Source organism: Cherax quadricarinatus, chromosome 18, assembly GCF_038502225.1.
Source record: "Cherax quadricarinatus isolate ZL_2023a chromosome 18, ASM3850222v1, whole genome shotgun sequence".
In the NCBI taxonomy this organism is placed as follows: Eukaryota; Metazoa; Arthropoda; class Malacostraca; order Decapoda; family Parastacidae; genus Cherax; species Cherax quadricarinatus.
The window spans coordinates 11,270,337-11,282,836 of record NC_091309.1 but is presented as its reverse complement, the minus strand read 5'-3'; the positions used below and the strand labels follow the sequence as shown (position 1 = coordinate 11,282,836).

The following is a 12,500-nucleotide window of genomic DNA, read 5'->3' as shown; positions in this document are numbered from 1 at the left end:
TCCAGATATTACGAAATATTCCAGATATTACATAGTACTCCAAATGTTACAGAATATTCCAAATTTAGGGAATATTCAATAGTTTTCATACATAATTATTATTATTATTATTATTATTATTATTATTAGTAGTAGTAGTAGTAGTAGTAGTAGTAGTAGCAATAATGGAAGTAGTAGTGGAAGTAGTAGTAATGGTGGTAGTAGTAGTAGTAGTAGTATTAATGGTAGTAGTAGCAGTGGTGGTAGTAGTAGTGGTGGTAGTAGTAGTGGTGGTAATAGTAGTGGTAGTAGTATTAATAGTAGTAGTAGTAGTGGTGGTAGTATTAGTGGTAGTAGTAGTAGCTGTGGTAGTAGTAGTAGTGGTGTGTAGTAGGGGGGTAGTAGTGCAGTAGTGGAGGTGGAGTAGTAGGTGGTGGTGGAGTGGTAGTGTAGTGAGTAGGTATGTAGTAGTGGTAGTGTAGTGGTGGAGTATTAGTGGCATAGCAGGAGGTAAGGTGAGTGGTAGTAGTAGTAGTGGTGGTAGTATTAGTGGTAGTAGCAGTGGTGGTATTAGTAGTGGTAGTAGTAGTAGCAGTGGTGGTAGTAGTAGTGTAGTAGTAGCAGTGGTGGTAGCAGTGGTGGAGTAGTAGTAGTAGTTGGAGTCGGTGGCAGTGAGTGGTGGTAGTAGTAGTAGGCAGGTGTAGTAGTGGTAGTGGCAGTAGTAGTAGTGGTAGTCAGTAGGCATGGTGGAGTAGCAGGTGGTAGTAGTAGTAGTGGTGGTAGTAGTAGGTGGTGGTGGTAGTAGTAGGTGGTAATAGTAGGTGGAGGTAATAGTAGGTGGTAATAGTAGGTGGAGGTAATAGTAGGTGGTAATAGTATGTAGATAGTAGTAGTATATATATATAGTATATATATATATATATATATATATATATATATATATATATATATATATATATATATATATATACTATATATATATGCAATAAGGTCACAGTAAACAGGTAATTTCAGAATATGCAAAACAACCACTGTGAAAGAATAGAGAAATTCCAAGCGCTTTCGTGACTACTCACATTATCAAGGAACAATGAAAGTAATGCATCAAAGGAACTCATATAAAGGGTCTAGCCCACACCTCACTATCAAATCCCACAACAAAGCAACATCTGACGCGCGGCTCATAAGAAAGGGAACACTGCAGCAGGCCCGCTGGCCCAACTAGACAGGTCCTTCACACAACCCACCAACAAACTATTCTACCCAAGAATTAAGAATTTTAAAATTTATTATTTGTCAAATGTATTATTAAATTCTTCCCAATTTCTATTAATTATAAATGGCTCTAATTTATATAAACCAAAGGAAATATTCATATTATTGTCAAAACTGCTTTTTATGAAACAAGATTCAATTATATTCCTGTCTACCATGGACTTGCTTGATACAACTTTCTCAACTTTTTGAAAATCAATTGGATGGTTAAAATCTCTCACATTAAATACAGCATTGGAATCTTGTCCAGTTCTAATGCTATATTTATGTTGTTTTAATCTTAGTTCGAGATTTTTACCAGTTTGACCGTAATAAACTTTATCGCAAATTTTACAAGGAATCTTATAGACACATCCGTCATCATTTTGGGGGAAATTTTTACTGTATCAAGATTTTTAAATACAACTTTGATATTAAAAGTCTTAAGAAGGGAAGGCATATCAACCAAGTTTTCATGGTAAGGGAGAACCAACATATTTTTAGTTGAATAAGGCTGGTTGTCCCTTTTTGGATTGTAAAAAGTATTTCTGCTATACCAATCTACCCACACTGGACAATACCTTGGCGTGTAGCTTGCGCTACACGTTGATCCAAGGCAGCTACACGCCAAGGTATTGTCCAGTGTGGGTAGATTGGTATAGTACTGCGTACCTTGTTCTAAGGTTCGTAGGTTCGAGTCTCCTTCAGCCAGAGATCAGTGTTTGTGTATATTTCGCCTACTCTTGCGAATTCCTTGCATTGTTAAAATCTCTAGTAAGGCTGATGCATGCAGGGGATGAGATGAAAAGCTGTAAGCCTTCTCCCTGAAAGCTGGCTGCCTTGGATCAACGTGTAACTCAAGCTACACGCCAAGGTATTGTCCAGTGTGGGTAGATTGGTATAGCACTGCATACCTTGTTCTAAGGTTCGTAGGTTCGAGTCTCCTTCGGCCAGAGATCAGTATTTGTGTATATTTCGCCTGCCTATGAATTTCTTTGCACATATATATATATATATATATATATATATATATATATATATATATATATATATATATATATATATATATATATATATATATATATATATATATATATATCGTTTATTTCACAAATGTGACATCAGAATTATATTCTGTTATATACTTCAATTATATTTTCAACATGTCAGTGTTTTCCCTGTCATTAAAATTATAATAATGTTATAATATAATCACTGTGATTATTTGTATAATTAATATAAATTTGAATACGCGAATATTCAATGCTATCACAATGTATATGTCTGTATAAATCTATAGTCGTTTATTATAACTTAACAGAGTTTATACATGTGTGGTGTGTGTGTACTCACCTAGTTGTACTCACCTAGTTGTACTCACCTAGTTGTACTCACCTAGTTGTACTCACCTAGTTGTACTCACCTAGTTGTACTCACCTAGTTGTACTCACCTAGTTGTACTCACCTAGTTGTACTCACCTAGTTGTACTCACCTAGTTGTACTCACCTAGTTGTACTCACCTAGTTGTACTTACCTAGTTGTACTCACCTAGTTGTACTCACCTAGTTGAGGTTGCAGGGGTCGAGTTCGAGCTCCTGGCCCCGCATCTTCACTGGTCGCTACTAGGTCACTCTCCCTGCACTATGAGCTTTATCATACCTCTGCTTAAAGCTGTGAATGGATTCTGCCTCCACTACATCAGTTCCCAAACTATTCCACTTCCTGAAGAAATACTTCCTAACATCCCTGTGATTCATCTGTGTCTTCAACTTCCAACTGTTTCCCCTTGTTACTGTGTCCAATATCTGGAACATTCTGTCTCTGTCCAACTTGTCAGTTCTTCTCAGTATTTTGTATGTCGTTATCATATCCACCCTATCTCTCCTCTCCTCCTTTCTTATGCTCTTATTTGTTAGTGGGATGGATTGTGAAAGACCTGACTATTATGGGCCAACAGATCTGCTGCAGTGTTCCTCCTTTCTTATGTTCTTATGTTATCACGTCCCCCCTATCCCTCCTGTCTTTTAGTGTCGTCAGGTCGATTTTCCTTAACCTCTCCTCGTAGGACATACCTCTTAGCTCTGGGACTAGTCTTGTTGCAAACCTTTGCACTTTCTCTAGTTTCTTTACGTGCTTGGCTAGGTGTGGGTTCCAAACTGGTGCCGCATACTCCAATATGGCCCTAACGTACACGGTGTACAGGGTCCTGAACGATTCCTTATTAAGATGTCGGAATGCTGTTCTTAGGTTTGCTAGGCGCCCATATGCTGCAGCAGTTATTTGGTTGATGTGCGCTTCAGATGTGCCTGGTGTTATTACTCACCCCAAGATCTTTTTCCTTGAGTGAGGTTTGTAGTCTCTGGCCCCCTAGACTGTACTCCGTCTGCGATCTTCTTTTCCCTTCCTCAGTCTTCATGACTTTGCACTTGGTGGGGTTGAACTCCAGGAGCCAACTGCTGGACCAGGTCTGCAGCCTGTCCAGATCCCTTTGTAGTTTTGCCTGGTCCTCGTCCGATTGAATTCTTCTCATCAACTTCACATCATCTGCAAACAGGGACACTTCGGAGTCTATTCCTTCCGTCATGTCGTTCACAAATACCAGAAACAGCACTGTCCCAAGACTGACCCCTGTGGAACCCCACTCGTAACAGGCGCCCACTCTGACACCTCGCCACATACCATGACTCGCTGTTGTCAGCCTTACTAGTATTCCCTGATCCATTGTAGTGCCTTTCCTGTTATCCCTGCTTGGTCCTCCAGTTTTTGCACTAATCTCTTGTGTGGAACTGTGTCAAACGCCTTTTTGCAGTCCAAGAAAATGCAATCTACCCATCCTTCTCTCTCTTGTCTTACTGCTGTCACCCTTTCATAGAACTCCAGTAGGTGTGTGTATGTATATATATATATAGATATATATATATATATATATATATATATATATATATATATATATATATATATATATATATAATATATAATATATATATATATATATATATATAGATATATATATAGATATATATATATATATATATATATATATATATATATATATATATATATATATATGTATGTATGTATGTATGTATGTATGTATGTATGTATGTGTGTGTGTGTGTTTGTGTGTTTGCGCAGAAAGAGGGAGATGAGAGAAAGAAAACTAGAGAAATGAGAGACGAAGCAAGACAGAAAGCAAGAGAGAAAGAGAGAGAGAGAGAGAGAGAGAGAGAGAGAGAGAGAGAGAGAGAGAGAGGGGGGGGAAGATAGACAGCCAAAAAAAAGATAAAGAGAAAAATCGGGAGGAAAAAAAGACAAGAGGAAAAAAGCACGATACGCAGCAAAAGAGAGAGAGAGAGAGAGGTGGGTAAATAGAACATCCAAATATGTGCAAATATGGATTTTTTACCCCCTAGAGTGTTACCGAGGCATCCAGAGCAGAAGGCCGAACGCGGCCTTATTTTGAGTGCCAGCACATTAATTTTTGCCTCGGTTATTATGTGACGAACGTTTTGGAGGTCTTCCAGGTTGTTGTGTGCACCACGAGTCTGATTCATCGGCCTGGTTAGTTATCAACTATAAACAGGCGCCCTGACCAAGGCTTGGCCAGGGGTACTGCCTGTAATGTTCCCTGGACATCTTTCTATAAGTATACTACACAAGTTATACCGTTGACATAGCGATGAGATTCCCACGTGTGAATGTGAGTAAGAGAGAGAGAGAGAGAGAGAGAGAGAGAGATAATCAGAGACAGAGACATAATATTCACTGATACCTTAATAAAATCGAACACCAATACAATACACGAGGGACCTACTGCAGTTCTAGTTTATTGAAATAAATCGACCCCCTTCAGTAGAAAGCGAAGACTTTACTCTTATTAAACTCGGAGAAAAATTAATAATAACGAGGATGATGATGGTAACAACCTTAGCATTATAACACTGAGTACAATAAGAAAACTTGTTGACTTACGTGTAAGAGATGTGCTTGGTGTAGATCTTGCTAGACTCATGATACTCAGTACTCATTGTGAGTCCTTACTATGAGTACCTCGTGATGTGTATCACCGTCTTGGGTACCTGCCTGAGTACCTCTTGTTGAGTACTGCCGTCTTGGGTACCCGTTTGAGTACTTCTTGTGAGTACTATAGTCTTGAGTGCCTCGTTATGACAACCCAACCCGTATCACAGTGTTAGGCAGGGCTCGATACGGCGTATGCTGTCAGTGGCCCTATAAACCCCAGCAACAACAACGCCGTGTTAGGTTAATTTAAGTAACCTAACTTGTAAGTTCTGTTTTCTGTAAGTACTGTAAGTGTTTGCTTAGTTCTTTTACGAGTGAGATTTTGATTCAGGTTCCTTACACAAGTTTAGATATTTACAGTTGGCTTATATAATAACATATGCAATAATCGCAAACAAGCGAAACAAGATGCAAAACATCCACGGGGGGAGTTGAATGATAGCTGTAGGCCTTTCGTGTTGCAATCACATCATCAGGAGCTTGCAGTGTTGCAGAAATGAGTAGGAAGTCCAAGCAGATTCGTTCAGGGGAACGTTTTTGTTCGAATGAGTATTCCTGTCTATGTGGCACTCATGCTTATGTGGCATTCATAATTATGTGACATTCCTACCTATGTGACATTCCTACCTATGTGACATTCCTGCCTATGTGACATTCCTGCCTATGTGACATTCCTGCCAATGTGACATTCCTGCCTATGTGACATTCCTGCCTATGTGACATTCTTGCCTATGTGACATTCATACTTGTGTGACATTACTATGTGACATTCCTGCCTATGTGACATTCCTACCTATGTGACATTCCTACCTTTGTGAGATTCATGCCTGTGTGACATTCATGCCTATGTGGCATTCTTGCCTATGTGACATTCCTACCTATGTGACATTCTTGCCTATGTGACATTCTTGCCTATGTGACATTCTTGCCTATGTGACATTCTTGCCTATGTGACATTCTTGCCTATGTGACATTTCTTCCTATGTGACATTCCTACCTTTGTGAGATTCATGCCTGTGTGACATTCATGCCTATGTGACATTCCTACCTTTGTGACATTCCTACCTATGTGACATTCTTGCCTATGTGACATTCTTGCCTATGTGACATTCTTGCCTATGTGACATTCTTGCCTATGTGACATTTCTTCCTATTTGTTCTCAGTCTTCTCTGCAGTTGGTCTCAAATACTGATATATGGTGTAACACCTAATCAATTATCCAGGATTCGCTTTTTAATCCTAATTTCTCCTATTAGTGCAATGTTATCGAGGATTGTAGGTTATAAAACAATGTCCCGGCATCACGTACACTGGAGCGCCTTGTTAAAACAATGTCCCGGCATCACGTACACTGGAGCGTCTTGTTAAAACAATGTCCCGGCATCACGTACACTGGAGCGTCTTGTTAAAACAATGTCCCGGCATCACGTACACTGGAGCGCCTTGTTAAAACAATGTCCCGGCATCACGTAAACTGGAGCGCCTTGTTAAAACAATGTCCCGGCAGCACGTACACTGGAGCGTCTTGTTAAAATAATGTCCCGGCATCACGTACACTGGAGCGCCTTGTTAAAACAATGTCCCGGCATCACGTACACTGGAGCGCCTTGTTAAAACAATGTCCCGGCAGCACGTACACTGGCGCGTCTTGTTAAAACAATGTCCCGGCATCACGTACACTGGAGCGTCTTGTTAAAACAATGTCCCGGTATCACGTACACTGGAGCGCCTTGTTAAAACAATGTCCCGGCATCACGTACACTGGAGCGTCTTGTTAAAACAATGTCCCGGTATCACGTACACTGGAGCGCCTTGTTAAAACAATGTCCCGGCATTACGTACACTGGAGGGTCTTGTTAAAACAATGTCCCGGCATCACGTACACTGGAGCGCCTTGTTAAAACAATGTCCCGGCATCACGTACACTGGAGCGCCTTGTTAAAACAATGTCCCGGCATCACGTACACTGGAGCGCCTTGTTAAAACAATGTCCCGGCATCACGTACACTGGAGCGCCTTGTTAAAACAATGTCCCGGCATCACGTACACTGGAGCGTCTTGTTAAAACAATGTCCCGGCATCACGTACACTGTAGCGCCTTCTTAAAACAATGTCCCGGTATCACGTACACTGGAGCGCCTTGTTAAAACAATGTCCCGGCATCACGTACACTGGAGCGCCTTGTTAAAACAATGTCCCGGCATCACGTACACTGGAGCGTCTGGTTAAAACAATGTCCCGGCATCACGTACACTGGAGCGTCTTGTTAAAACAATGCCCCGGCATCACGTACACTGGAGCGTCTTGTTAATAGTGTGTTGCAAATTACGTATTTGTTTTAATAAATGATTTTAAAAAAACGTTAAGTTGGTAAATAAGACACTTATGCAACATTAGGGTACCTTTATCCTGGAAGTGTGTCGCCAGCCAGTGGCTTATCCAGTCTAGTATCTTTATCCTGGAAGTGTGTCGCCAGCCAGTGGCTTATCCAGTCTAGTATCTTTATCCTGGAAGTGTGTCGCCAGCCAGTGGCTTATCCAGTCTAGTATCTTTATCCTGGAAGTGTGTCGCCAGCCAGTGGCTTATCCAGTCTAGTATCTTTATCCTGGACTAGTATCTTTATCCTGGAAGCGTGTCGCCAGCCAGTGGCTTATCCAGTCTAGTATCTTTATCCTGGAAGTGTGTCGCCAGCCAGTGGCTTATCCAGTCTAGTATCTTTATCCTGGAAGCGTGTCGCCAGCCAGTGGCTTATCCAGTCTTGTATCTTTATCCTGGAAGTGTGTCGCCAGCCAGTGGCTTATCCAGTCTAGTATCTTTATCCTGGAAGTGTGTTGCCAGCCAGTGGCTTATCCAGTCTAGTATCTTTATCCTGGAAGTGTGTCGCCAGCCAGTGGCTTATCCAGTCTAGTATCTTTATCCTGGAAGTGTGTCGCCAGCCAGTGGCTTATCCAGTCTAGTATCTTTATCCTGGAAGTGTGTTGCCAGCCAGTGGCTTATCCAGTCTAGTATCTTTATCCTGGAAGTGTGTCGCCAGCCAGTGGCTTATCCAGTCTAGTATCTTTATCCTGGAAGCGTGTCGCCAGCCAGTGGCTTATCCAGTCTAGTATCTTTATCCTGGAAGTGTGTCGCCAGCCAGTGGCTTATCCAGTCTTGTATCTTTATCCTGGAAGTGTGTCGCCAGCCAGTGGCTTATCCAGTCTAGTATCTTTATCCTGGAAGTGTGTCGCCAGCCAGTGGCTTATCCAGTCTAGTGCGGATTGACGGATTGACGCACTGAACATATCAACTCCAACCTATGGGACTGATTACCTTCAACTCCTCCTCATCTTCCACCTCTCTCTGCACTTGACTGAAGAAACCGCTACTAGCGATACGCATCAAGAACAAACAAAAAATACCCAAATGTTTGACAAGTGTTTTATTTACGTATTAGTGTTTCTTTAGTCCTCAGTCTACCACTTTTTTATTGTCCCACTTTGTTTCCTAGTTCCTCTGTTGTTGTTTTGGTGTTGTGATCCAATGGTCACGTGATCGTGGCAGTCATGACTGTTTGTTATTTTTCGTGTAGTTATGTGTGGCTAAGTGTGATGACTGAGTACTGCGTAATCTAGGTAATAATAATAATAATAATAATGATAATAGTAATAATAATACTAATCTTTAATTCTACAAGTACGTGATACAACTTATACAGACCATAGCTGACATCAGTGACATACTATGTAGAAAGCTCCTTGTTATGTAGAGCATTTCGGGCAACTTAGGTTAATTTTGTCCCCAGGATGCGACCCACACAGATCGACTAACACCCAGGTACTTACTTGCTGCTAGGCGGACAGGGACAGCAGGTGTCTTAAGGAAACACGCCCAGTGTTTTCACCCATGGCGAGAATTGAACTGCGGGCGCTCAGTGTGTGAGACGAGTGCGCTACCAACCGTGTTACGGGACACCTTGGTTCATTAATTAGTTGAGTGAAATTGCTCAGTCCTTAGATTTGTTGATACTGAAATCAACAAGTACTGAGGCCTCACTTGTGTCCAGTTCTAGACAGCACTCTCACTCAGTGTTTTAAGAACTGGTCGTAAGTGGGAGGTGGGCAAACACGGAGTTCCCCACTAGTATGGGTTTCCTCTTAGACATTCAACCTTCAAGCCACTGATTCCCCAGATTGTCATACAAGTCGTGTCTTGGGACGAAGCCAAGTCATTCTTTTATAAACACGTACCCCCCTTCCCCCCTTCCCGGTCCAAATAGATGTATTAGTCTTTTGTTTTGACTTCATCGTCAGTCACTGTCAGCTAAGATACAGACACCGAGGGTATCGCTACCTTAGTTTTCTTAGCTAAAACACTAAATAACAATAAAAGACACAATACCGTGACTGGAACGATACACAAATAACCCGCACATAAAAGAGAGAAGCTTACGACGACGTTTCCGACTTGGTGTGACTTTGTAAATGTCCAAGTCGGACCGAAACGTCGTCATAAGCTTCTCTCTTTTATGTGCGGGTTATTTGTGTACTAAAACACTAACTTCCGACATTTTAGGAACTTGTTATCTACCATAAATATGAAGAAAATCTCGATAGCCTTTTACTTGAAACGAGCAAAATTGTTGTCAGTTTATTGCAGTGGTTGAACAAAATGGTCTGGTGGTACCCACAAGATGTGGAAAAGGACTAGACACTTATGTACAGCTTAGGACATTTATGAGAGGAAACGTTTCGCCACGGGGACTGAAGAAACCACTCGTGGAGAAACGTTTCCTTTAACAAATGCTCTGAACTGTACATAAATTCCAGTGGTTCCATTGTTGCAGTAAAAAATAACACATCGTCTAGCTAACTATAAGTAAATGTTGACACTGTTAAGGAACATATATTACAAACAAATTGGTGAAAAGCGCAGTTACTGTGTGCGAAAAATACATCAGATCTCCAGTGGTTCCCAAACTGGGGGTAAATTACCCCCTGGGGGTAAATTACCCCCTGGGGTAATTTAACCATTTTTGGGGGTAATGGAGGGGTGACAGAAAAAAAGTTATGAATTCTGAAAATCAAGAAAACAATGCGGTACCCGGTATGAGGATTATTGTTAACTTTGTCTTAGTATATAAAGTTGTAAAGTAAACCTATTATAAGTAAGTAATAAAGTTAAACCAAATAACAATAAACATCAAAAACTAATATACAGTATTAGAAAAGAAGAAATATATAGCTAACTGTGTGGAAACCCAAAAGTATTTTGACAAGTATGCTTCAGGACAAAAGTCACTCAGTAGCCCAGATCGACCTGTCCAGTACGCGTCACTCACTTCCTGAGGCTGCCTCTATTTCACACTGTCAGTTTATCTGTGAGCATCAGCCGAGGTAGACATAAGCTGGTATGAAGCCAAGAATTCCTAAACTAGCTTCAAGTATGCAACTCCATCCATCCCACTGATGTTCTTGACATCTTTGGTAATAGTCATTAGAGATGCACAATGTTCAAATACAATAAATAAAAGAAAATATCTCAAGTGTTTTAATTTAGCCATATATATCAATAATAACAACATTTTGTGAAAGGAGTAACATGCTTTATGTAGCATGTTGTGTACGAATGGTATATAATACCGACAAGATGAGAGTAAGACACAGGTGCAACATCTGGGTATCTTTATTGTAGACGTTTCGCCATCCAGTGGCTTTATCAATACAAATTCCAGGACATAACTTGAAGACAGTAGAACTATGTACAGAAGATGAGGTAATCAGTCCCTCAACCTAGGAGTAGGTGCGAACAGCACCATAGTCGTGGAGATTCTGAAGCAGAAGATACCCAGATGTTGCACCTGTGTCTTACTCTCATGTAGCATGTTAAATTGGGTAACAAGCTGAAACAGTTTGGGAACCACTGCCTTATACAGTTCGCCTTTGATGTGTTCATTGCTGTTCCTGAGATCGTTATTGCAGTGTAGATGTAATGTTGCATTGTTTGTGGCGTGTTGTGATGCAGTTCGATTTGGTAACTATGCAGTCTCTGTGACTTCATGATTTTGTTAAGCAAGCAACTGCACACGGTGTTAAAGTTGCCACTAATTCGTCGTACTTATCATTATTTATACACTGTGTGTTTACAGGCACTGCGTGTACCTCACAGACACTTTGTGTACCTCACATACACTGTGTGTACCTCACAGACACTGTGTGTACTTCACAGGCACTGCGTGTACCTCACAGACACTGTGTACCTCACAGACACTGTACCTCACAGGCACTGCGTGTACCTCACAGGCACTGTATGTACCTCACAGACACCTTATGTACCTCACAGACACTGCGTGTACCTCACAGGCACTGTATGTACCTCACAGACACCTTATGTACCTCACAGACACTGCGTGTACCTCACAGGCACTGTATGTACCTCACAGACACTGTATGTACCTCACAGACACTGCGTGTACCTCACAGACACTGTGTGTACCTCACAGGCACTGTGTGTACCTCACAGACACTGGGTGCACTTCGTTGGCATTGTGTGAGCTTCACAGGCAGTGTGTGTGCACCTCGCAGGCAATGGGTACACCTCACACACACTGGGTGCACCTTACACTGGGACTGAACCTCACACTTGGTGTACCTTACACTAGGTGCACATCACACACACTGGGTGCACCTCACCCACCTTTCACCTAAGTCACAGGCACCTGCCCGACTATCACTGTCTACTCCTGAGCCGCGGTGAGCACTAAGATCACAGAATGTGCCTCTTATCTGTCTGGATTCTTATCTTCCTGGATTACTCTGAATATCACTACACAGCAGAGCAACAGTTAGCGCAGTGCCCCACACTTCTCTTTGTGTGGACATGATGTGGTTGCCTCATTCTACTGCGATATCAACGTGGTCATTGTTGATAGAGTGATGCACAGGATCCGAGGAATTAAACCCTGCTGTTGAACCCGATTGCCCAAGGGAGATATGTTCCTTGGAGGGTTCAAACGCCTCTTTCAAAATAAAATAACAGTAATAGGGGATGAATATCTTGTAGACGTTTCGTTGGCCTTATCTATACAAATTCAAGGATATAATGGGAAGACTGTAGAACTATATACAAAAGACGAGGTAATCAGTCCCTCAGGTTGAGGTTGAGGGACTGATTACCTAATCTTTGGTACATGGTTCTACATTGTTCCCATTATGTCCGTAAATTTGTATTGATATAACCACTTGATGGCAAAACGTCTACAAATAT

The 12,500-nt window shown here is 41.5% G+C and overlaps 2 protein-coding genes across 10 annotated transcripts in view; one reads left to right on the top strand and one right to left on the bottom strand.

Annotated features, from left to right (window-relative positions):
- LOC128689204 (uncharacterized) overlaps positions 1-12,500 on the top strand; it is a 520,741-nt gene that overhangs the window by 309,477 nt on the left and 198,764 nt on the right. The window lies entirely within an intron of this gene.
- Positions 1-12,500, bottom strand: part of LOC128689205 (uncharacterized) — a 39,974-nt gene that overhangs the window by 22,516 nt on the left and 4,958 nt on the right. For 2 of the 9 annotated variants that reach the window (XM_070086173.1, XM_070086176.1), the window contains exon 2: positions 5,207-5,533. In XM_070086173.1, the coding sequence (XP_069942274.1) occupies positions 5,207-5,262 (56 nt within the window). In that variant the 5' untranslated portion in view covers positions 5,263-5,533. Of the gene's footprint in view, positions 1-5,206; positions 5,803-11,885; positions 11,990-12,500 lie in introns of those variants that run through there. The other 7 variants (XM_070086172.1, XM_070086171.1, XM_070086174.1 and 4 more) reach the window with 7 other exon arrangements.